Below are 26,199 nucleotides of genomic sequence, written 5' to 3' on the forward strand. Positions count from 1 at the left end.
TTTATGGCCAGTAGATGGCAGTACCGGATTAGAACACACTTGTGCAGCGTTCAGGATTTATAAAGAACACTGTGATGTTGTGTTTAAGAGTGTACTGATCAACAATTACATCACAAAATCAGTAGTTAATACAGTTCCTGAGCAGCGTGACTGAGTTCTGTAATACAGCTTCCCTCATCATGCACACGTTTCTAAAATAAATAAATAAATAAATATAAATAAATAACATTAAAAAACGGACCACACTTTACACACACTTTACAAGCCTCACTGTGAGGAGTGTGTTACTGCTGCTAAAGTTAGTTGCGTTTGACTGAATGAGTGAAAACGTGAAAAAATAAAATACACATTAAAGTCCACAAACACGTTGAAAACAAAGACAGGTGTAAATAAGCAATTTAATCACAAGAATGTCCTGGCACTGAGTCTGATTCACTCAGGTTAGCTACTTACCAATCAGACAGCTACTACATTAGACATAACATTATCACACTAAACTAAACTAAGGTTAACTATTATACTGTGTAATTAAACTGTTTTCATACTGTGTGTGTGTGTGTGTGTGTGTGTGTGTGTGAGTGTGTGTGTGTGTGAGTGTGGTGTCAGATTTTCCCATGTTTTCAGGAAGGAAGTCTGAACTTAATTTTGTTGTTTTGGAGAAGAACTGAAATTTCAGTTTCCCCTTGCTGCCTAAATATAACTTAAACTTACACACACACACACACACACACACACACACACACACACACAGAACTTAATAATACAGTCAGCATCTTTAACACTACCAACACACATCTCTTTTATATACTTTTATATAGTTTATTATATACATTCCCTTATATACAGACACACCAGAGATACACCATTCTTCCTATCTGTCTGATCTGTTTATCTGTGTCTGTCTTTCTGTCTGTCTCTCTTTTTCTCTCCACATTAGAAACATTCATTCTGTAATGTAAACAGATTTTGTTTTGTGTAAATAAAATTGGTAGTTATCTACACATAATTAAACGTCTAGAAAATCTGTGCAGGTGCTGAGAAAAAAGAGTGCACTCTAAATAAAATCCTTATTTAGAAAATCCACTTCCTACCTCAGGAACGTATGACATCACACACACACACAGCAGGTGATTTAGAGTGGAAACCCTGTGAGTTGATGATTGGAGGCAAGTGTGATGACATCACCAGTCTCCATCTCTCCCTGGGGGTTATGGGTACCAAAGTGAGAAGTTTCCTTTCATCCTCATTCACAGACAGATCTAATGTGTGTGTGTGTGTGTGTGTGTGTGTGTGCGTGTGCGTGTGTGCGTGCTTCTGGATTCTCCACACATTAGGCCCTGGTGACATTTTTGGGATTTCCCTTACACTGCAGGTTACACCCCATAAAGAGAAAACTGGCGTCACATCCATCAAAAACAAACAGGAAGTGGATATTTTCAGCTTCTTCATCAGTCACTGTGAACATTTCAGTCTCCATTTTTTTTGCATTAATAACAAGCGTAAGGAGATGTTCCCCACAGGCTTACCGAATCTGTCCAGTCTGGGTTATCCGTGTCCTGTCCACAGGACTGGAACCTAATGTGGTCTTCTGCTGTTGTAGCTCATCTGAAGTCTTGTGGGTCCTGAGATGCTCTTCTGCTCAGGACGGTTGTAAACAGTGAACCAGTCTGGCCATTCTTCTCTGACCTCTCATCAAGAAAGCGTTTTTCCCAGGAGAACTGTCGCTCATTGGATGTTTTTTGTTTTGCGATTATCATAATCGGGAGGTTCCGGATTGGCCCGGCAGAGGAGTGTGATGGATAGTGATTGGGATATGATTTACTGCACACATAGGCTACTATATCTATAAAATACCAATCAGAGGCCTCCTCATTACACAGCCGGTGTGAGGTGTATTATAGAAAGCTCTAAAAGGTAAACATCGAACAAGAGGTGAAATATGTTAGTTCTCACTAAATTTACTAAAACACCTGGTAGTAAAAGTAAAATTATTAGCCTACTGTAGCATAAACAAATTATTATATTAATTCATTTTGTTTTTTACTTCATGTATGGCATACACAAACCACACTGCGAGATAAACCTGACGGTGCTTTTGGCTGTACTGTGATGATGTCACATACGTCTCTAAACAGGAAATGAACTCATTATGCTCGTGACCGAATCGAGAACCACACACTTCACTGTGAAAACACTGTACACTTCCCTCTTCCTTTGTCTTTTTCCACACACACACACACACACACACACACACACACACACACACACGCACGCTCTGAGATAGTTATGAGTTAGTCGTTCGCGTCTTTCAGAAGATTCTGTCCCTAAGTGCCTCATTTTTGCGAGTCAACTGAGATATATGAGTCATAACATTAAAGCAGTGATGCCTCCTGTAACGCACTGAGCTGATTTTTTGCTGATCAATGCAATGCAATGCTATTTTGTTAAATACAGAGTAAGATTTCATGAAACAATTTCAACCAGAGGTGGGCAAAGACGAACAATGTTTAGAAAAAAAAAGTTCTTTGGGAGTTGAAATTTAAGAGCTACAGTAGGTCTGTATCTGTGTATAAAGGTTTTATTTATTATTATTATTATTATTTTTTTGGAACTTAAACCATTGGGGCGCTTACAGAAATCCGACCTTTAACACGGTAAAATCCTCACAAACACTTAAACAAATCCCAGCCTGAAGGGTGTGTCTGGAGCTTTTCTTGCTCTGACACACAAGACTCAGTTAGCGCAGGTAAAGCTAGTCCTCAGCTTGTGTCTCAAACACCAGTGTTTATATTAAAGATTACACAGAAATGCTAAACACATACGACCACATACAGTCAGGTCCATAAGTATTTGGACAGTGACACAATTTCATAACTTCGCCGTAGACTTTCAGCTTTAATTCAAGGGGGTTTAACAAAAATATTCATTTCAAATCTATTATGGTGGTGTACAGAGGTGGTAAATTAATGATGGACTTGACTGTATGACAAACATACAGGCCGGCCTGACATCATTATTGAGCCTTCCTCAGAGAGACTGACCAATCAGGGACTGGAGTCAGTGTGACATCATTCTCTGTCTGAGAATGAAAACTTATTATGTGAGTCTGGGCTCACATAATAAGTTTTCAGTAGCTAGCTAATCGGTTGCTTGCTTAGTAGTTATAAGATTAGCATGCTACATGCACGTATCATGAGCTAATCATGAACATCAGAACTTAAAATGGCCCACTCCCTGATCAGTGCCCTGACTACTGAACTCGGGAGTTGATTGAGGCACACCCCTTGTTATATGTTGTTACCTTTTAATAGCTAGATAGTAACCTGCTAGTTTGCTAATCAGCTAATTACTGCAGGTGTTAGCGGATTAGCTCCATTTTATTAGCATGTGTTATTCTTAATTCTTATCCTGTTATTCTACTATCAACTACCAAAACTGCCTAGCTAGCTTCTCTGAATACAGCTAGATACAATTTTTGATTGCCTCTCTGACATCATCGTACTAAGTGACAAGTTAGCATGTTGGATTACATTTTACCCAAACAGATTTCTCAATTAATGATAGAAAACTTTGATAAAAACAAACTAACAAAACCCCACGCCTTTGGGCTTCTTATAAAGATGACCTGTCCAACATGTCTCTTTCCTCATGTTTTCATTTTCATCTTTTCTTTTTTCCCCCTTTCTTCTCGCTGTGTGGCAGGAGGCAGGTGTGACTGAGGCTGAAATCGTGGGGTGGGAAGGGGCTTTTTTTGGAGTCACTGATCTAATTATGGGATGTTTGTTCAGGTTTCCACCTCTTCCTGTTATTCCTATTCCAACCTGAGCCAGGTATATGTGCTTACTGTGACAACTGGCCCTAGGGTTGCTGGGATTTGGTGGTGAGACAGGCGTGGACCAACAACCGTAGAATGTGTAGTCAGCCATTTTAAAAAAAATGCATGAGCACACAGGCTCAGTGTGATTCATGGTTTTCTAAATAGAACATTCAAACAGTATGTAGAGTATCTAATCTCATACGCTAACTGCTGAGTAGCAACATAGTTAACAGGCCACTAGCTAGCTATCTCATTACTAAAAAGCTATGATGTACAGCAAAATCTTTTGTATCAGACTTGGCACAGAGAGAATGGAAAGCAGAGCAGGTTTGCCTGTTAGCTAGGAGATAACTTGCTAATGATCACATTTATTAGTATTACAATTTATTATTAGTTATTATCAATCGTATAATTGATATATAGCCTAACTAATAGAATTTGTGAACTACTGGTGTTTAAAATGTATTTCTGCATACTTATGTGTAACTGAGTGAAATCTGATTTAGTTTTTTGTTTTGTCGTTGTTGATTATATTGAAGTCTTTTTTTATCTGTGGTGGGGCGCTGTGTGTTTGGTGTGTGGTTTCTAAATGACACGCAAATTCACTGAAGGATGATATCATGCAGTCTCTAAGCCTGATGTAATCTCTCTCTCCTGACATTTCAGTGTGGTTGTGTGTGCGAATACGTGTGTAATATTTGTGTCGCTAATCTCAGGAGCCATTCTTTCACTGAATGACTCAACTACATGATGAATACTGCGAATGTGTTTGTGTGTGGGTGTGGGTTTGGGGGATTACATCAATCAGGAGTGTGATATCTTAATTACAGTACACAATCAGAATCAGTCATTAATCATTAATGGTGTGATATACTGATATCAGGAATTGCACAGAGTGTGATTTATATATATATGTATATATGCATGTGATGTGATGGGCTATTGCTAGCTAACTAACAATGGTTCCTGACAATACACACTTTTTCACAAGCTATTTGTGACTTTGTAGACACAACTGTCAACTCTAAATTACTTTTGTTATTCATCATCTAAAATTACAACATTAAAAAGTTTATTTATGGATGCAGCATATCACTTGAGATCTGCTACAAGTGGTGAAAAAGCCCATATAGGACGTAGGGATGGGCAGACCAGCTGCTAACAAAATGTGTTTTGAAGATTTCACATAAAGTAGGCTTCCAGACAATATGATATGATTTTGATTCATAAGGCAACTATTTGATATTTGAATTAACAATAATAATGATAATAATGTTTATTACATGTATAATAACTGTACAGTCCCCGCTGAAAGTATTGGAACAGCAAGGCCAAGGCATTTGAGTTTGAGATCAAAAGATGAATATTAGACGATAGATCAGAATTTCAGCTTTCATTTCCTCATATTTCATCTAGACGTGTTAAACAACTTAGAACATGACACCTTTTGTTTGAATCCACCCATTCTTTCAAGTGATCAAAAATGTTAGAACATGTGACTGATAGGTGGTTCTTGCTGCCCAGGTGTGCCCTGTTAAATTTATTGTTTAAATAATTAATAGCTCTGAATGTCTACTCTTGGACTGAGCCGTAGGTTTCACCTGTCAAGATGGCATTTATTGTTAAAAAGGATAAACCAACATGAAGTCCAGAGAGCTATCTATGGGAGAAAAGGAAGACAATTTGAAGCTGAGTGAAGAGGGAAAATCTATAAAAAGCCATTGCACAAGCATTGGGTATAGCCAAATACAATAAGTTTATTTAGAATGTCCTGAAAAAGAAAGAAACCACTGGTATACTGACAACCAGATATGGAACAGGCCAGCCAAGGAAAAGAGGAAAGCAGTTGATGACAGAAACTGTCATCTGTGAAGAAAACTCCAAAACAACAGTCAGTGACATCACCAACATCCTTCATAGGGCAGGGATGAAAGTACTACAATCCACCGTTCGAAGAAGACTTCGAGAGCAGAAATATAGAGTCAATACCACAAGATGCAAACCACTCATCAGCAGTAAGAATCAGAAAGCCAGGTTGGAATTCACAAAGAAATACAGAGATGATTCACAAAAGTTCTGGAACCAATATTAACCTCTACCAAAGTGATGGAAAATCCAAAGTGTGGAGAAAGAAAGGATCTGCTCATGATCCAAAACATACAAGTTCATTTGTGAAACATGGTGGAGGTAGTGTCATGGCTTGGGCTTGCATGGCTGCTTCTGGAACATTCTCACTAATCTTTATTGATGATGAACTCATGATGGTAGCAGCAGAATGATTTCAGAAGTTTACAGGAACATTTTGTCGCCAATTTACAGAGACATGCATCCAAATTAATCAGGAGGAACTTCATCATGCAGCAAGACAACGATCCAAAACACACTTCCACCTCAATACAGGACTTCAACAGGAGGGAAAAGTGGAAGGTTTTAGACTGATCGAGTCAATCACCAGACCTTCACCCATTTGAGCAGCATTTCAGGGAGAAACCCCCAAAAGAGGCTGCGGTAAAAGACAAGAAAGCATCACAAAACAATAAACCAACTTGTGACGGCAGTGAGTCGCAGGCTTGATGCAGTTATTGCAACCAAAGGATATACAACCAAATATTAAGTGTTATTTACTTTAATTTACTTCAAGACTTATCTGTTCCTATACTTTTGCTCACCTAAAAATTAGAGTGGTCTGATACAAAAGGTTCTATGCTTTATGTTGTTTAACACGGCTAGAAAATAAAAGCTGAAATCCCAAACTCTCGTCTCATCTCCATCTTTTGATCTCAAACCCAAATGTCTTTGGTGTACAGCACAAACAAATAATCTGGCCTTGTGTTCCAATAGTTTTGGAGGGGACTGTAGAACTGCACCATAAGCTGGTACATGAGGGGAAAAATAAGGCCATAATCTGTGTACAGTGTTAGTGAGTTAGTTATTAGTGTACTTGTCAATACATAAATTAACACGTTGATGTACTGCTTTAAGGTGATCAGTAGTTTTGCTATCTGTTACTGATGAAAAATGTGCTTTATTATTTGAACTACATGTTTTTTACTCTAGCTAAACCGCGTTTCTCCTCAGAGAGAAGAGCGGCAAAATATATGAATGACCAGGAGATAGTAATGAGTGGCCAATTAGAAGCGAGCACGGGTCTTAGTCCAATCAGAACACGCTCGTGAGTTACCGGGTCACTGTTTTCTGCCTCGTTCGGACTGAGCCGGCCGTGATTGGTCAAGAGTGACGAATGCGTCGCGCTTCATTGGCTGAGTAAGCACACGCCGTTGCTAAGGTGCTGGACCAATCAGAGCGAGGCGGAAGTAGGAAGTAGGAGTGGTATCTAGGCAGGTTTAGATACCGAGATTTTTTTTTGTTTAATTTTTGTTCATAACGGTGGGAAAGTTGCGGTTTGTTGTCATGACGTCCTTTAAAATGCTGAATAAAAATCACCACGTATCAATTTTAATAATGATATTAATGAAATAAACAATAAAAACCTGTTAATGCTATAAATGATATATTAATAATAGCCCACACAGAAAGCAAGAGAGAGAGAGAGAGAGAGAGAGAGAGAGAGAGCTGTGAGAAAAAGGGGAAAGAGGAGTGAAGTGGATGATGATGATGATGATAGTTGTGTGTGTGTGTGTGTGTGTGTGTGTGTGTGTGTGTGTGTACTTGGCTCTTGTTCGATATTTCTGATGCAACCCACAGTGTGTTGTGGTGGTGGTGGGGAGGTGGCATCTCCTGGGCTGCTTGTTTTGTTGTCCTTCTTTTTTTTCCACTTCCTTTCAGGAGCCAATGATGAGGCTGTTGCCATGGAACCAGCGCCAGAGTTTGCTTTTGCCTCCTGTCTCACCCCTTGTTCATACTCATCCTCATTTACCCTAGAAACAGAGTCACTACCAAGTCTATTTCAATCTATCCTCTTACTTCAGCCCTTGTCTCTGTCTCTCTGTGTGTGTGCTCTGTGCTGAAATCATCACAACACCGCACTTTGATTCAGACTGACAGTTGTGGCCTGCATCCTTTTCCTCCTCGTGTTGGCTAGTTAACTTACATGCAGGTTGTAGATCATCACCTACACCTCTATCATTTCAAATGTAGCCTGACATGCTAATGATTGAAATCTATGTTGCATATGCTCATAAGCGCACTAGAACTATGCCTACACAATCTATAAATATGCATGGAAATCTTGTATATTTATCTGGCCTGACATTGTTCATTAGCAGCCACAATCCTGAGGAACACTGGCCTTCAGACAGGATGATGTCATCGGAAAAAGAGTTGGAAGGTTTTCAGGTAAATGGTGCGTAATATCAAGCCTCCAGAGAAGAAGTACATTTTACCTACAACTACACAACCTAAAGCAGCTGAAAATCTAATTACATAATCCCGCTAGTTTAATCTGGTCTGACCTTGGACATCAGAAACTACAAGCTCGACGTGGAGAGTATAGGAATGCTGGCCATCAGAAAAAGTGATGTCATCAGAAAAGGTGCTGGAAAGATGAGAGAAATGTGTCCACAAAGAAGTACAGAGTGTGTGAGAATCCTCAGATGGACCAATTCTCCAAAAAAAGAACCAAGCAAATGGTTTGTTAAATTCATTGCCATGTTCAGGAATTTGTATCTATAACCAACAATTCATCTTTAGGAATGTACTTAAGCCCCAGTCCTGATATAAACTGATGAACGCCGTGTGTTTTTGTCCTAAAGGGAAAAGTGTGTCAAAATAAAAAAAGAAAGAAGAACAGAGTGCTGTTTGTTTCCATTTCTTCATGGTCGCTTTACTCAGCAATGATGATGAGGATTACAGAGCGACCGTGCCAGCGTTTCTTTATTCCTGCGACAAAATCACATTTGGATTTACACGTTGTGTCAAAATGTGTCGTAATTACAATTAAAAGCCATTCAAATGTGAGGAAATGCACTGGCAGAGAGCTGATTTCCACAGAGGATTTGGCTGTGATGTGTGGAAATGATTTCAGCTGCGTTTTCCCCCTGAATATATAGATGTGTGTGTGTGTGTGTGTGTGTGTTTGAATGATGCTGTTTTTCCTTTATGGTGCACTTGCTACGGGCTACATATAGCCTATGTACAGTATGAGCAACCTGGTCACTTTGCTAGGGCTCATACTTCTTATTGTTTAGTGAATTTCTGAACAGTCCCTCCAGGATTTTGCATTTTTTGCGATCGCAGAAATTAATGCAAAATCACGCAAACGCCGCGATATTTGGAGCAGCTTGAAATTTTTCAAAATTACAGCAGATTTGGGCCAAGACACGTCATGTGACGTCATCACAACATGCATTCAGCTAAAGTCCTCTTCGATTCACATGCGTCGGACATGACTACAGCTAAAAAGTCTAATTTACTGACGAACATCACTGAGAAAGACCGTGCAAAACTATTCCGTGTGATTGCGGTTTTTCCAATTTCGTTAATTCAATTAGTTTTCCCATAGAAAAGCACAACAAACTGCCTATTGTATTGCATATTTTGAAACAATCCGGTACAAAATCAAGTATTTTTGGTCACAACAAACACAAAAAAACTCCACGAAATCCTGTACGGACTGTCTGAAGGGAAAAGAACACGAATAGGGTCTGAGAGCATCATTTTTGGTTTTACACACAAAATTGCAATAAATAGAATGTTATCTAGCTAATTTATAGACAGTGGACCTAGCTTACCATTGGGGCAATAAAATCAAGTGTTTATCATGAGATATTTAAATTTGTTCATTTAAATGAGTAATTTAGATGTTTGTTCATTGATTCATTCAGTTGTGCCGTACAACCACATTTTAGGCAGGCAACAAAGAGACAACAAAATAGCTAATTATTGTTGCTATTTTGTATTATTTTATAATATTCTTGGATCTCCATCTTAATAAAAAGAATTGCTTTCATTCCCACCCCGACAGAGACAAGTACAGCACGGACTGAAACAAACAAGAGGAGAGAGAAAGGAGCAAATCCTGGGTTAAGACCAAAAGGATTCACTGATTCAGAGTCGACACACATGTGACAGGTTACAGTATAAACCTATGTAAACTATGTTTGATCATCATATATCGAGGCCATTTGTTGATTTGTTGTCAGTCTTGGGGGTAATGAGTGAATGAAAGGAATGCAACGGCAGTGACAGAATAATTAATTCACTTCAGTGATTCGTTCAGAAATGCTGAATCATTTGAGAACGAAACATATCTAACTGTTGTGCTTTGAGTTGTACTGTATGTCTGTTTGAATGAACGCATCTGCCAGAGGAATCCATCTCAAATGAAAAAGTGAGTCCAAATAAAACAAAGTGAATCAAATACTCACAGATGTTGACAGCTAACCCTTAGCTACAGTGAAGGAAAAAAGTATTGGATCCCCTGCTGATTTTGTACGTTTGCCCACTGACAAAGAAATGATCAGTCTATAATTTTAATGGTAGATTTATTTGAACAGTGAGAGACAGAATAACAACAAGAAAATCCAGAAAAACGCATGTCAGAAATGTTATAAATTGATTTGCATTTTAATGAGGGAAATAAGTATTTGACCCCCTCTCAATCAGAAAGATTCTGGCTCCCAGGTGTCTTTTATACAGGTAACGAGCTGAGATTAGGAGCACGCTCTTAAAGGGAGTGCTCCTAATCTCAGCTTGTTACCTGTATAAAAGACACCTGTCCACAGAAGCAATCAATCAATCAGACTCCAAACTCTCCACCATGGCCAAGACCAAAGAGCTCTCCAAGGATGTCAGGGACAAGATTGTAGACCTACACAAGTCTGGAATAGGCTACAAGACCATTGCCAAGCAGCTTGGTGAGAAGGTGACAACAGTTGGTGCGATTATTCGCAAATGGAAGAAACACAAAAGAACTGTCAATCTCCCTCGGCCTGGGGCTCCATGCAAGATCTCACCTCGTGGAGTTGCAACGATCATGAGAACAGTGAGGAATCAGCCCAGAACTACACGGGAGGATCTTGTCAATGATCTCAAGGCAGCTAGGACCATAGTCACCAAGAAAACAATTGGTAACACACTACGCCGTGAAGGACTGAAATCCTGCAGCGCCCGCAAGGTCCCCCTGCTCAAGAAAGCACATATACATGCCCGTCTGAAGTTTGCCAGTGAACATCTGAATGATTCAGAGGACAACTGGGTGAAAGTGTTGTGGTCAGATGAGACCAAAATGGAGCTCTTTGGCATCAACTAAACTCGCCGTGTTTGGAGGAGGAGGAATGCTGCCTATGACCCCAAGAACACCATCCCCACCGTCAAACATGGAGGTGGAAACATTATGCTTTGGGGGTGTTTTTCTGCTAAGGGGACAGGACAACTCCACCGCATCAAAGGGACGATGGACGAGGCCATGTACCGTCAAATCTTGGGTGAGAACCTCCTTCCCTCAGCCAGGGCATTGAAAATGGGTCGTGGATGGGTATTCCAGCATGACAATGACCCAATACACACGGCCAAGGCAACAAAGGAGTGGCTCAAGAAGAAGCACATTAAGGTCCTGGAGTGGCCTAGCCAGTCTCCAGACCTTAATCCCATAGAAAATCTGTGGAGGGAGCTGAAGGTTTGAGTTGCCAAACGTCAGCCTCGAAACCTTAATGACTTGGAGAAGATCTGCAAAGAGGAGTGGGACAAAATCCCTCCTGAGATGTGTGCAAACCTGGTGGCCAACTACAAGAAACGTCTGAACTTTGTGATTGCCAACATGGGTTTTGCCACCAAGTACTAAGTCATGTTTTGCAGAGGGGTCAAAACATATTTCCCTCATTAAAATGCAAATCAATTTATAACATTTTTGACATGCGTTTTTCTGGATTTTCTTGTTGTTATTCTGTCTCTCACTGTTCAAATAAATCTACCATTAAAATTATAGAATGATCATTTCTTTGTCAGTGGGCAAACGTACAAAATCAGCAGGGGATCAAATACTTTTTTACCTCACTGTAGGAGCTCGATTTTTTTGCAGCGACACAGCATTTCACTGGCTGAATTAAGCAGGAAATTAAATTTAAATAATTGAACACTGTAGATCTTAAAGCCCAAACCACTGCACAGTCTTAGAAAACCACGGTCGGGTCAATATAGCACATATACCTGCAGTGTCAGACACCAGCCCTTGAAATTTCACATTCTTCTTCATTTAAATCACATCATTCAATTCATCATTCATGCTAATTATTGACCTATACCTAGAGTCAGGGTGTTGATTTTATATTTAGGCCTTCAAAATTACTTTAAATAAGTAATAATACACAGCGCTGTTGAATTCTGAATTCTGATTGGTCGCCAGGTGTTGATTAATTTTCTATAACAGCAGCTCTGACAGTAATACAGCTGCAAATGCGCTCATTCCAATACGTTATTGTTTGTATAGTATCAGGTCATTCACAGGTATGACGTTTGCTCCGCATTCACAGGTATGGTGACGTTTTCTGTAAGCAGACATTTATGTAATGTTTATGGAAGGAGTCTCCAGTGTCAGAGATAAAAACTGTAACTTTTATGTTTTCCGACATCTTCAGGACAGAGGAGTTTAGGCTTTTTTGTTTCTGAATAACATTATGAGATGTCTTAATAACTGCAATAGAGAGAGAGAATAAAGAGAGGGCTGGTGAAAGAACGACGGTTTATAGCTGCTATAACATAAGTGAGAACAGGAACTAACTTGTCTCATGGATGTTCTACGACATTTGGAAACATTGAGGTTGTAATAGCAATAGATTTGCCTCAATCACCTCGTCATTAATTCATCATTAAAGTACTGAAAGGAACGAAACTAAGGAAAAAGAAGAAATAAAGGTTTCAGCGCTGTCAGAAGAACGCAACATGTCATGTTTCTGTAAAGAAAAGTAGTTTCCTTCCTCAGTCACGTGGTAAGTATGAACAGCAGCTTATAATAATGAAAATACCATTACAATAATGCAAGAATATTTCTATATTAGTTCTCATTAAGCGCTGTGTACTCATTAAGTGCTGAATGCAGTACTTCAGTCCACACTCATGTTCATAACCACGTGTCACTTCTGACCCGGAAGTAGGAAAGCTATGAGCAGCGTGTTTAGCATAGCGTGAAAATAGACGTGATCTTGTGTCCGGGCAAAAAACAAAAAAGCAAAACAAAAAACAACAACAACAACAAACAAACAAACAAAACAGAGCAGCTCCTTTAAAATATATGAGCATTCTGTGTGACGTGTAAAAGTGGGCGTGGCTTCGACCGAACTCGTGTCCAGGCAAAACACGAGCTTGTTTTAAAAGCGCTTCTTTACAAACAGGTTGAACATCGGCGAGGAGGAGAAGAAGAAGAAGGAGGACAAGAGGAGGAGAAGAAGAGGAGGTCTGAGCGTGAAGTGCACTCGGATTTACACTTCAAACTGGACATATCAGCTCTGCCTTTATCCACCTAGACACATTTAATAACATACAATAGAAAAGACAAGAAAAAAGTGGCGGTAAGTCCGAGTTCTGTCCTGTTGTGTGGACAGATTTTTAACTTGTTTACATCAGAACCTGTCAGATCGATGAGTCACATGATCATGTTGATTGAGGTTAAATATTGACGGAACTTTTTGAAAAGATGATGATGTTAAGTAGTGCAAATAAAGCAACATGCAGTGCGTCAATACGCGTTATTATAATAATAATAATAATAATAATAATAATAATAATAATAATAATAATAATGACGTCAGGCGATGGGGCGCTTTTTGATGATGCAAACGATAATTGACGACTAATAATAATAATAATAATAATAATAATAATGATGATGATAATAATAATAATAGGTTGTGTTGGATGTGGAAGTGCGGCCATTTTTTTTTGAGTAAATAAATAACGTCATGCTGCAGAGACACAGCAGTCAGATCTACAGTCTGATCTAGAGATTAAGATGAAGGTCAGGTGAGATAATCTGACAGTGGTGTTGAGTTCGAGCCGGTGTCATGTGGAGTTTGTACAGTTTGGTGAGTTCCCTGCTCTAACACACACCTGCCTAAGCTGCACAGTGTGTTACAGTGAGTGTGTGTGTGTGTGTGTGTGTGTGTGTGTGTGTTTTACAGAGTGTGTTTAGGAACAGTGGAGTTAATGTGTGTTAGTGTTTTCCTGATGTAATGAGATGAGATGAAAAGTAATGAGATGAAAATGACAGTGTGTTTAGGAACTGATGTTAGTGTGTTAGGAAGTGTTGGTGTATTTTGTGGGTGTATTTGTTTCTGTGTGTGTGTGTTGGATTCATTAAGAGTGTTGGTGTGTAATAATGCATGTTTAGACAGGTGTGTTAGAGTAGGGAAACACTGGTGGACCTCATTACATGTGTGTGCTGCAGTGTTCATTGTTGTATTGTTGAGAGTTTAGATGTTCAGCGTGGAGTTTAGCAGTATTTGGTATCGGGCTGTGCAGTGTTGACGTGTTCGGTGTTGAGGAGTTTGTTGGTGTCGAGATGTTCGATGCCGAGTTTGTTGGTGTTGAGATGTTTGTTGGTGTTGAGGTGTTCAGTGCCGAGTTTGTTGGTGTTGAGATGTTTGTTGGTGTTGAGATATTCGATGCTGAGTTTGTTGGTTTTGAGATGTTCGATGCCGAGTTTGTCGGTGTTGAGGTGTTTTGTGTTGAATTATTTGTTGTCATGTTTGTAGATGTTGAGTTGTTCCTTATGGATCTGAATACTACAGTAACAGGAAGAAAAAAATAAACGGCCAGAAGTGTTCTCATGGTAATATTTAACCACGTGAATATAACCCACACTTTGTTTATTATTTTATTCACGCCATTATTTCACGATACCTCATTAGCACCGGTCCTTACCGTTGATCATCAAATTCACAAATGGACAATTAGCATACTCATTAGCATGATCTTTTTGTATTAAGTAACAAGCGACAGAAAACAATAACTCGCGATAAGGATCAGAGAAAGTCCTCTTTCTGTTTCTGTCGCTGGGTCCAGACTGGTGTGAACAGTGTGGATTTGAATCGGCTGCTTTGTTTCCCTGGGAAGCGCTGGAACTTTCCCTCATTTGACTGTGATGCCTCTGCAGTTTCGCTGATGTCAGAGCAACGCTAGCAAGTCCATCATCATATGCAGAGATGATGCTGGGGTCAGTTTGACCTGAATGACCTGTACGTCGTTATGATTTTATTGCTAGAAATGTAAAGATATGTTCAGGTACAGCAGGACGCAACAGGAACGGCGCGTCAGCATACTACCCTGAGGGGACAGTCGTACCCAGATGCCACCAGTTTAGCACGTTTACTACAAAATGTACTTTTAGGGTAAAACATTATCTGTATTGAGTTTTCGTCATGGCACCCCTCATGAAAATGAGCAAAAATAAATAAATAAACGTGATATTATTCAGTTATAACAAATATTCTGAATTATCGTGTGTAATGTTTCTTTTGTACAATAATCTTTGCTCATTTTTATCAAGCGTGCCAGTAATTTTGGAGGCACGGTACATGTTTTATAACATCATTGGCGTGTTTAACGCAGATCTCCGTTTATTTTTTCCCTCGTTCAGGGTGATTTCCGCTGATGGAGGATGACGAGGAGGATACCCCTTTACAGATTACATCCAATCAGACCGAGATCGCAGACACCAGACGAGGGAACATGCCGCTGATTCAGACGACGCCACGCTTCCGGAACTCGGGCTCCGTCCCAAACGCAGTCAGTCCGCTCCACCGTTCCCTCCACGGAGCCGTGGGTTTGGGGTTCCTGTCTACACCGTCGGGATCCGCAGATGATTCGCAAGCGCTTCTTCACAGTAAGCACGCACAGTATGCTGACATTATCGAAGCAAACTAGTGAACCAGCTAACGTTAGCGTGGTGTTGCGAGTAGCTAGCTGATCAGCTTAGCTGTTTAAACCAGTAATTTGTGCTATTAGCTGTAGAAGTGAAAAGAAAGATTACTGGTTTGTGATTGGCTGATCGGAGTTAACCTACGCGCCGACCCTTTTAAAATCTTTTACTCGGCAAGAAAATAAGTAAATAAAAAAAGCACTATTGTTACACGCTGTTTAGTGGGATAGCGTGTCATTTGGGACGCAGCCGTGGAGAGTAGAACACGTCAGAATGTGCACTTTGTTGTGATGCCGTCTGCATACGTACGATAAACACGTTACTGATGATTTCACCTCGTGTGCAGATTTAATCTTCCGCGTCCCGTCTGCGTCAGAGGAATCGGGAGAAGAAGAACCGCAGGATGAAGGGAAAGGGGAAGAGAGGGAAGACGATAGGACGAACGTGGAAGTGCAGATCGGACGGAGGCTGCGTGAGATCGGAGATGATTTTCAGCAGGAGCACATGCAGCTGGTGAGAAATGCACAGAGGTTAAAGACAACCTGAAAGCTTTTACATTTTTTTAATTTAAATGATTAGTTTGCATCCACTTCAACGAACGCAGTCCTTAATGTTCGTAATCGTCCGTGAAAGTGCAGCGGCATTTTCCCGCCTCTCGTTTCTGACAGCAGAGTCGATGGAGTCGGCACACGATGGAGTTACGCGCTCAAACCTTTGCTCGCTGTTTAAGCCGCCGTTCCTGACTCGACGCCCACGTTTCACCATCCAATCAAATCCCACATGATCAAAACAAAGCCCCGCCCACTCAAACCAGTCTGGATCTGAGGATTTTGCGATTGCAGAAATGAACGCAAAATCAAGCGAACGCTGCGAGATTCGGAAGAGTTTGCAATTTGTCACAATTACCGCGGATTCGGGCCGAGACGCGTCGTGTCACGTCATCGCAACACATATTCAGCCGAAGCCCTCTTCGATTCACGTGTGTCGAACACGAGTACAGCTAAAAGGTCTCGTTTACCAACAAACATCACTGCGAAAGATTGTGATTTCGCCGATTCGAGGAGTGTTCTGCAAAAAAAAAAAAAATGCCGCAGCAAAATCGTCCGTTTTTGGCCGAAACGATCCCAAAAAAAACCTCCACGGAATCCTGTACGGACTCTGAAACACGTCACCCTGCGAAAATGATACGTTTGAATTTCATGAACGTTTCACGAGCACTTTAATATGATGTCTGACATCTGTACCACTCAAACGTTATTTCGTGTTCGCGATGTCAGTTTTTTTTCCCCGTACAAAACACAACCGTACAATAAATGAAGGGTTACTCTCTGTGACCGAGTGATGTATCTGGGTGTTTAATGTCATAACGAAATGTTCGCCATGTTCGTTGGTGAGCTTTTTAACATTTTCTAACATTTCATATCTGATTTTTTTTTTTAAACAAACAAACAGTCCTGTACCAACCGAATGAGCGTTTTCATTTCAATACACTTCGACAGGTTTTTTTCTTTCTCCGAACTAAAAGAATGATACTTTCTTTTAAAGTCTAATTCGCACTTAATAATAATAATAATAATAATAATAATAATAATAATATTAGTCTCACGCTAACACAGCATGTTGCTGGAAACACACTGAAGATGTGAAGCGAGAGAGAGAGAGAGAGAGAGAGAGACAGACAGTGTGTGTGTGTGTGTGTAGTATGAGTGCGTGTGAGCGAGTGTGTGTTTTATACTGCAGACTAAATTTAGAACCATGAGTCACCCATGACATCACCAGTAACGTGACCGCTGTAGGCCGAGTGCTATAGGCTCACGTAACGGTGTGCACGTGACCAGGAAGTTCCTCTGAAGATCAAAGTAAAATGTTGATTATAATTATTATTATTTAGTTATAAATATAGTTTAGAGTTACATAAAACATTGAAATAATTTCTAGTGGTGTAAAAATCATATCAGTGATCATATCAAATCAGACACAGGGTTAGGTTGTTGCGTGAAAGCTGTGTGTGTGTGTGTGTGTGTGTGTGTGTGTGTGTGTGTGTGTGTGTGTGTGTGTGTGTTCATGTGACACGGCTTATGCAACACACTGCAACGCTTGGCCCCTCCCCTCCGCCCGGAACACAATGCTCCACTAAACGCTACTCTTAAAAAAAACAAAAAACAAAACCCTTGATGACCCCGCACCCGATTGGACAAAAACGGAAAAGAAGAGCAGCAGCACGATCTAGTGGTGGTTCCTCAGAGTGTCATAAATCAGTTCCGTATTTTAATTAACGCACGAGTACTGCCGAGTTAATACTGTCTTATTAATTTATACTCATTTATTGAGTCGTTCTAAAATGCAAATCTTTGATTATTAACGCTTAATGAATAGTCGAATAACGTCACGAGAAAAAAAAAAAAGCATTAATTCTGTGTGGATGCTACTGATGATGTCACGGTCATTTTTATTGAAAATAGAGACTACATTAGGTTTTATTTCCGTCCGTTTTCTTTTCTCTGCAGTTCCTGCAGTATCGGAGGAACCGGCAGGCGATTTGGTGGCATTTAGCAACGACGCTTTTCGACTTCCTGTTTCCGAGGGAGTTCATCGGACACTGAGGAAGTCAAAGTCAGCTTTGAATCCTCCTCCTCTGGGTCCTAGTGTCTGCCCTTGGGTTCCCATAAACAGGCCTTTTGAAGTGAACTTGGAAAACGGACAGGACGTGAGAACGAGTGCGAGTCGCCGCTGGACGGAGACGGTGTCCCCGCTACTACTCACAAAGAAGCCATCTTTAAAATGGAGCTAGTTTTATGTTGTTTTTTTTTTGTTTTGTTGTTGTTTTTTTTTTTAGTAGCTTATTTTAATTTTGCTTATTAGTCTGCGAATGCCTTACAGTGGATTGAGTTAAGAAGCAAAAAAACAAAACAAAAAATGCTTCAGAGATCGAAGGACTTCAGGAAAGTTCCAGAAATTTAGAAAATATGAAGGAACAGCCTCAAAAAACTCAACGACAAACCTTTTTTTAAATTTTTTTATTTTTTAAAAACTTCTTACTGGTTGTTTTTTTTTGTTTGTTTTTTAAAAACAACAACTTTTTTACCGTCTTTGAGACAGCTTTTCAGCACAAGTTTTATTGAACAGTTCATTTTTTTGAACAAAAAACAAAAGTCTCTTTGGAATGAAAACATCATCAATGCACGTCTATCGCCTTAAAATCAATTTTTAACATCTGAGCCTTTAAGATCCTCAGGGCTGAGAGACATTTTCACTATCGTAATTATTCTCAAGATTTTATACTCGCTTTACCGAGACGTTTTGTCTCGGAACTTTTTCTCAGTCTGAGCTGGATGATTTTTTAACCGCGACTTTTATCGCTTACTGAAATTTTCTTTGTGAAATATCAGAAATTCTGTCCATTTTTAATTACAAAAAAACTTAAACCTGTGAGTTTTTAACTAGGCCCCAAGTTCATAAAATTGAAATCAGAAATTTAAGGACATTACAAATTTGTGAATATGTTTACTGTCAGGTTTACAAGTATAATTTTACCTCCAAAACGTTTTTACTTCATCACTTTTTTAGAATAATAAATGTTGTTATAAAAAAATGTAACTACAGAATTTTTGTATGAAGCACAAATTCGCTTTTTTCAGAAACTCAGATTTGAAATCCGGACTGTAAATCATTATTATAAAATGATTCCAAATTTGGAACTAATTCAGCGCCGTAAAAGTAATACTGTCGCATGTCCAATCAACAATCGGAAATGAGCTTAAAATCGGATTTTGAATATTTCCTCTGATGTACAATCCTGCAGTTCTGATGAGAAACTTGGTTAAAGTTTGAAGAGCTGCGTTTATGTATAAAAACTCCACTGCTGTTAAACGGGTTGTAAAAAAACTGTCAGTTGGTTTAGTTTTTTTTTTTTTTTTAATTGAAAGATTTAAAAGAAATAATCTAATGAAATGTAAAATATGGGAGAATAAATAAGAGAAAATGCACTAATTTACGTAAAGTTTTCTCTGAAGCCATTAATGAATGAATTATGGTGCATTTTTTTTTTTTTATTGCTCTTCCCAAAACCTTATAAAGGCCCTTTTTCATCAAAGCTGAGAACATAGATGTCTTCTTATAATTATTTGTAAATTATATGAAAATAAAATAAATAAATAACCTTAAAGTCCCTCATCAGAGTCCATAAAACACTGTGAGCTGTATTTAGTTTAATCTAATCTAGATAATTATAATCTAATCTAGTAATAGTTCAACACTTCTAGTTTGGCTAAATAACGTGTTATTTAAGTAATAAAACATTTACAGGCCGACACTTACACTCGGTTTTTATTTTACGTTTGAACAATAAGGGCCGATATGTTTATTTATTTATTTATTTTTAATAATCGTGACTAAAATAAACGGCCAGTTGTGACCGAAACTCCCCCTCCCCCCCATAAGAGTTTTTTTTTTTTTTTAAAGAACAGTTTAATTTTTATTCTAAATTATGCGTGTTGGTATAAATGGAGTTGGTAAATAATAATAATAATAATAATAATAATAATAATAATAATAATAATGAATAGTATTTATTTATTTTTGTTGTGAGTTTGTAAAATAAAAGGAATATGAATTCATGTTCGCACGAATATGAACGGTTTATCGATTTATTCATAATTCTGATAAATGTAAAAGAAAACAAGAAGAAAAATTGCCTTTATTAAATCTCTAAATGCTTTATTTAAGAGCGATATGACATGAATCGAGCTAAATTTTGATTGATTTGATAATATATTTCTATACGATTTACGATATATCACGATATTCATCACGACATTACACGCTGTACAACTGTAGAATACGCACAACTTTAGTCACATGACGTTACTTTATACCGGCTAAATATGAAGGCGGGATCACAAGCATGTCACATCTTTATAAAAATAAAATCCTGTAATATTGTGAAGATATCGTGAACCGTGACTTCTAATGGAAGCGATTATCGCGATAGATCGGACGAGTTTCTGTGTTTCGCCTTCTTCCTCGAACAAGTTCACCGCCACAAACTGTTTTTATATTTTAGTTATCAAAACTTTAATTTATTTTATATTATATATTATAACACCGAGGTCCAAGTGTGGAGCCGAAATCTTTCTGAATAAACTCATAACCGATGTATAACCGTTTCTAGATAGTGAACACGCTGATTTCTTTCCTCTACAGTACTCTTCAGTCTTTTCTACGCGCTGTTACACTGCATTGCTGCCGTTTGTATCTTCTACTTTGTTTCACGTATAAATCGTGATTTTATCAGACAATCAGAATCCTAAACGTGCCTTAGGGCCGAACACACACCAGCTCCGTCGCTAACCTTCATATATTCAGAGTAAAGCTACAGAAAAACGAGAAACAATCGCTGATGTCGGCTTTAAATACGAGCGCGTGATCAATCGCACTGCTGTGAAACAAACCAACACAAAAAAAAAACTATTACAATCATGACAGATGTGAATTTTTTAACTCTACACTGGACGTGTCAATATTTATTATATTTTTATATCTCTATACTTGCCTAACATTCTCTCCCAGTTTACGATACTTTCGTAATATCAATCTTTTCTTCTGTGATTTATGTGATTGCCTTCCTTTATTAAAGACTTACGCAGGCCACTCTTCATGTTCCCTAACTAGGGACTATTTCTAGCGTCAATGCGGACAATATTTCCTCGGTCCAATAACACGAGTGATTATGAGCACGCGAAAAGCAACAATTATAAAAAACTAAACTAAAAACGTACAGATTACGGAATTAGAGCTCGACACGTTTTCACTATTTTACGGCAGAGGATTTGGGAAAGTGTTTAGTTTCACTCCCTGGCAGGAATTTAACATTTTGCTTGAAAATATGGCTGTATTTTTACATTTTAATGCCCTTTCAAGTGCACTCTTTTAAATAATTTCAGTGTTGTATAAAGCCTGTTTTTATTTTCTTCTTAAAATGTGTTCATTTGATGTTACACAACAATGTTTTTTTTTTTTTTTTTTAAATTATGTTCGTAGAACAAATTATTATACAGTTCTTATGGTTATTTATATGTGGATAAGATGTGCTTTTTTTTTATAGATTAAATGCTTATCATATCACAAATGCTGTTAAATCTTTTTTTTCTATAAAACTCATTAAAGATGTAAATGAAAAAATGTTTGTGTTTTGACTTTACATCTCTGAACAAAATGTTTTAAGTTTTTAAAATTTGTAGCTTCCTTTGTGTTATTTTCTTGTAACATCCTGCTATCAGTAACACTGCTAGTACTACCACTAAAGTAATAGTAGTAAATAAATAAATAAATAACAATCCTGTCAACAATGAAAAGTAACGACAAACCAACAAATCTAATGAAATGTTTGAGTACAAATACCTTTACGCTACTGAAAAAATGGTAAATTTCAATGGTAATATATATAAAAATCTAGATCTAGTTGGTAAATGCATTGATACTGCACTGCAAAAAATATTAAGTGAGTATATACATGATAAAACATCTAAAATAAATATAATTTGAAATGTTACCTGCAAAACAAACTTGAAGTATGAAATTGTTATTCTACTGGCTGAAAATTGTATTTCTTTCTAGAAAATGTATGATAAGCAAAAATGATCTGCCAACTGATTTTCAAGCTTGAAATAAGGTTAAAAAGTATAGAAAATAAGTTTAATATTAATTATTATAACGTAAAAAAATCTTAGAATGAAACATTTTAGATATTTTATATATATATATATATACACACACACATACAGACGTGTTAGATATTTTAGCTACTAGAAATTTCATATTCAACTTTATTTATTTTGACGATAAATTTTTATTTGCTAATGTGTATCATTTCCTTTCATCTTAAATGTGTAATTAAATTGTAATAAAGTATAAAAAAAAAAAACCTGCAGAAGAACAGCTGAACATGTTCAAATAATCAGAGTTTGGTTTGTAATTGTAACTAAAGCCAGAAAACGGCGAGCAGTGTGCACTTTTACAAACATTTTATTCATTCTGTATGAAATTTTTATGAGTACAAATGTTTTCTTTCTCTGCTCAAATTTAAAAAAAATTCTCTAATAAAAAATAATTTCTTTAAAAGTAGCTATTTATTGAATCACATACTGAAACTTCATTGTTTTACACATGGTAGATCTTCAAGTATAAAAGTTACAGAGAATAATCTTTTTTTTTTTTGTTTGTTTGTTACAAAAGCATTCACAATTAATCCAGTTATTTAAATCATTTTACAGCAAATACTTTGAAAATGGTTCAGATTTCAGTAACATAAAAAAAGGACCTGAATGCCCAAGTTACACAAAATGAGTGCGCGATGAAGAGCTGCTTTTATTTCATCACGAATCCTTCAACTGTGTGAGAAATCACTGTACGAAATTCTAATTAATATCCAAATCTTTCAAAATTCAGACGCCAACACGGAGTTTACTAAAACCTGTTCGACTCCTACGGCTCCCAGCCAATCAGAACGCACCGTTTGGGACTTACTTTAGTGAGTTTACAGTAAATATCAGATGAAATACGTGATGAAATAAAACCGGTCCTGAAGGCACTCAGAGTTTTGGCACCTGATGATGTTTATACAGTTATAAAGACTGATATTAGTTGATCAGCTCATATATTAAAATATTTCAATTCAAACTGATTCATATCAATTTTAAAAACAAGTTAAAAAGTTAAAAACGAGTCATATTTGGATATGTGCCCTTCACTACAGTGAAGTCACACTCGAGCTTGACCACAAAACAACAAAAACATGACATTTTTAAAGGTCAGGTGTTAATTTGTTGTTTGTTTGTTAAAGCTTAATATCATTCTGAAAAGATGAGATAAATATCCTTTAACTAATTCACATTTATTGTAAGAAAATTTGTCTTAAAATTATTGTGAATCCTAGAGATTCTTATGAACAAACTGAAGCATATTCACATTTTGAGTTTCCTTTTTTTTTTTAAGGTTCCTTGAATGTTTAGGAATATAGTGATGCACGTTTTTTTTTTATTTTTATTTTTTAATAAATTTTTATTATAAATAAACAGAGTGCCAATATTTCTGGAGCTTCCCAGTAAATCGAGCAGATAAACTAATGGAACAGTCATTAAGATGGCGGTTGAGGATAAGCGGGGAGTCGATGAGGGCGTGATAAAAACACAATTCAAAGTTAAAATTCAACCTGAAGCTCCAGTTGTCGTTTCTAAAATTGCTGTAAAACTCTGATATAATAGACACGAACATTAATCACATCTACATATCAATAATTATGGCTTCTAAACCCAAGAATTCCAGTTTATCTTTGCTTCTGTACCAGCAAAGTCACATAAATACGCCGGAATATAATTAATACTGACTCATTCCAGTAATAATCTCATAAACATTAAAATAAGTGTTTTTATATCCTGTGAAACATGTGACAGGATTTTTTAAGAAACGTCGTGATAAAATCACTGCTTGTGGGCGTGGTTATTTAAATATCGTTAGTAATCGTTTTCGTAGGTTAATATTTCAATACTCAATACTAACATCTCAGTTTTAAAGAACTTTTTGGCTCGACTGTGAAGGCAGAACCAGACAGAAGCTCGGAACTCCAGCTGGAGGACAGTTCACGTTGGTTCTGGTTTGGATTTTGAGAGATTACACAGTCACTGAGATGCCGTTTGTAACATTAATAAAAATCTAACTGACAAACTACTGTTGAACTAACAGTAATTTGGTTAAAAGTTTATTTTGGGTTTAACGCACTCGGACATCTCGCTCACCGAGCTGTTAAAAGAATCTCAAAATGTGTAATTTATTACATTTTATATACATATATGATTTAAAAGCTTGTCTTTTGCAGACTCCTCACGTGGACACGCAGCGTAACAAGTCCACTTGAACTGTTTTTAAACTCTTTTCTTTCACTTTTGTTAGATTTTATCTTTAAAAAAATCCACAATAATGAGATGCACATGAAAAAACAGTGCAAAGTTAAACAGAGGTACAATTTCTCACATCCAAAAGTCTGAGAAACTGTGGTGTAAAAATGCTTTTTAGATGGACTAAATAGTGTATAGTGTGGTTTGGGACACGCGCACAGTGGATTGATGATGGTGTTAATGTGGTCTATATAGAGCAGTGGTTCCCAAATTTTCTCAGCATGAGGCCCCCCTTGTGTACGTAGGGTGCATCCCTTTGTGGCCCCCTAGAGTCGTCAAATTTTGGCAGTTTGTTTTTTTTCACGCTAGGCTCTCCTGTATTAACTTTCTCAGTAAAGAGACTACGTCCTCTATCTAAAATCTTATCCATTTTAAATAGTCTTCAGTTTTATCAGCGTGTGGCTAACAGTACACTAGTGTATCGACGGATGTCTCTGTTTGCTGTGTGTCTTAGTGTGCTGTGTATAATTGATTTCATTTATAAATATTTCTCATTTTTATGTAAATCATAGTTCAAAGGTTGACAATCCTGACATACATTAAGAAAATGAATTGTTCTAGAATTTCTATTCGCCCCCCCCCGGCGCTATCTGGCGGCTCCCAGTTTGAGAACCACCGATATAGAGAATGGGGATGTGGTTTGGGACACGCCCATAGTGAATTAAAGATGTTATTTATGTGGACTGTATAGAGAATGGAGGTGTGGTTTGGGACACGCCCATAGTGAATTAAAGATGTTATTTATGTGGACTGTATAGAGAATGGAGGTGTGGTTTGGGACACGCCCATAGTGAATTAAAGATGTTTATGTGGACTGTAAAGAGAATGGGGATGTGGTTTGGGACACGCCCACAGTAGACTCAGACTTTTGAACCCGACTGTATATAAACATGATAATTTAGATAATAAATACACGTATTGTGTGAACACACAAATTAACATTAAAGTGTGTGTGTGTGCGCGCGTTTACATTCTTGTAGCAGGTCCAACAGCAGTAGAATTCACATGTGATCCATCTGACGTTTCCTGTAAACGCACACACACTCGTATCATATCAAACATTTCCATTCTATTCACCTGAAACGCATTTACTTTAACATGTCATTCTATCCCGTTTAGAGGTAGTGTGTAGCTTGTGGTTTGGGACACTGCTGTGTGTGTGTGTGTGTGTGTGTGTGTGTGTGTGTGTGTGTGAGAGAGAGAGACTGGCTAGAACTCTTCTGATGATCTTCTGATCTTCAGTACGTTGAAGAACATCACATCATTGTGCACACTTTCTTCAGACCACTATTATTATTTTTTTGGTTTAGAAAACATTTTTATAAAATAAATCATTTGAGATGTTTAATTGAAATTGAGCAGCAGCATCACTGCTGTTTGATTGGTTGCTAAGCGATGATGTGATTGACGCAGTGATTTCATCAAGCAGGAGATATTCCTCAGTCCAAAGATGGTTTAAACCCGAATGAAATAAACCTCTGTTCCTGTCTCCACACCAACGTGGATTATTCTCCTGTAACAGCACCTCCCTAAGTGTTTTAGTAAAACTTATCAACACCTTCCGACCAATCAGGATCCAGAATCCAGCAGTGCTGAAGGATACAGGTCAGTCAGTGTAC

General features: G+C 37.9%; 2 protein-coding genes across 3 annotated transcripts in view; one reads left to right on the forward strand and one right to left on the reverse strand.

The window, feature by feature from the left end:
• The first annotated feature begins 13,097 nt into the window (after window positions 1–13,097).
• Window positions 13,098–19,797, forward strand: bmf2 (BCL2 modifying factor 2). The gene is made up of 4 exons (XM_053641641.1): window positions 13,098–13,281; window positions 15,348–15,593; window positions 15,976–16,142; window positions 18,137–19,797. Exons 2-4 carry the CDS (start codon window positions 15,362–15,364, stop codon window positions 18,230–18,232), a joined length of 495 nt encoding a protein of 164 aa, XP_053497616.1. The 5' UTR covers window positions 13,098–13,281; window positions 15,348–15,361; the 3' UTR covers window positions 18,233–19,797.
• Window positions 19,798–22,636: 2,839 nt separating this feature from the next.
• The window catches only part of flvcr2b (FLVCR heme transporter 2b), a 17,365-nt gene continuing 13,802 nt past the window's right edge, over window positions 22,637–26,199 (reverse strand). For both annotated transcript variants that reach the window (XM_053641371.1, XM_053641380.1), the window contains one exon: window positions 22,637–25,606. In XM_053641371.1, the coding sequence (XP_053497346.1) occupies window positions 25,547–25,606 (60 nt within the window). In that variant the 3' untranslated portion in view covers window positions 22,637–25,546. The remainder of the gene's footprint in view (window positions 25,607–26,199) is intronic.

Source organism: Ictalurus furcatus, chromosome 2, assembly GCF_023375685.1.
Source record: "Ictalurus furcatus strain D&B chromosome 2, Billie_1.0, whole genome shotgun sequence".
Classification (NCBI taxonomy): domain Eukaryota; kingdom Metazoa; phylum Chordata; class Actinopteri; order Siluriformes; family Ictaluridae; genus Ictalurus; species Ictalurus furcatus.

What these genes read in the sequence shown, in the direction of transcription:
- bmf2 (XM_053641641.1), top strand. Translation starts at nt 15,362, where the DNA reads ATGGAGGATGACGAGGAGGATACCCCTTTACAGATTACATCCAATCAG. An exon ending in TTCGCAAGCGCTTCTTCACA is followed by an intron (nt 15,594 to 15,975) that starts GTAAGCACGCAC and finishes CCTCGTGTGCAG; the next exon opens with ATTTAATCTTCCGCGTCCCG. An exon ending in AGCAGGAGCACATGCAGCTG is followed by an intron (nt 16,143 to 18,136) that starts GTGAGAAATGCA and finishes TTTTCTCTGCAG; the next exon opens with TTCCTGCAGTATCGGAGGAA.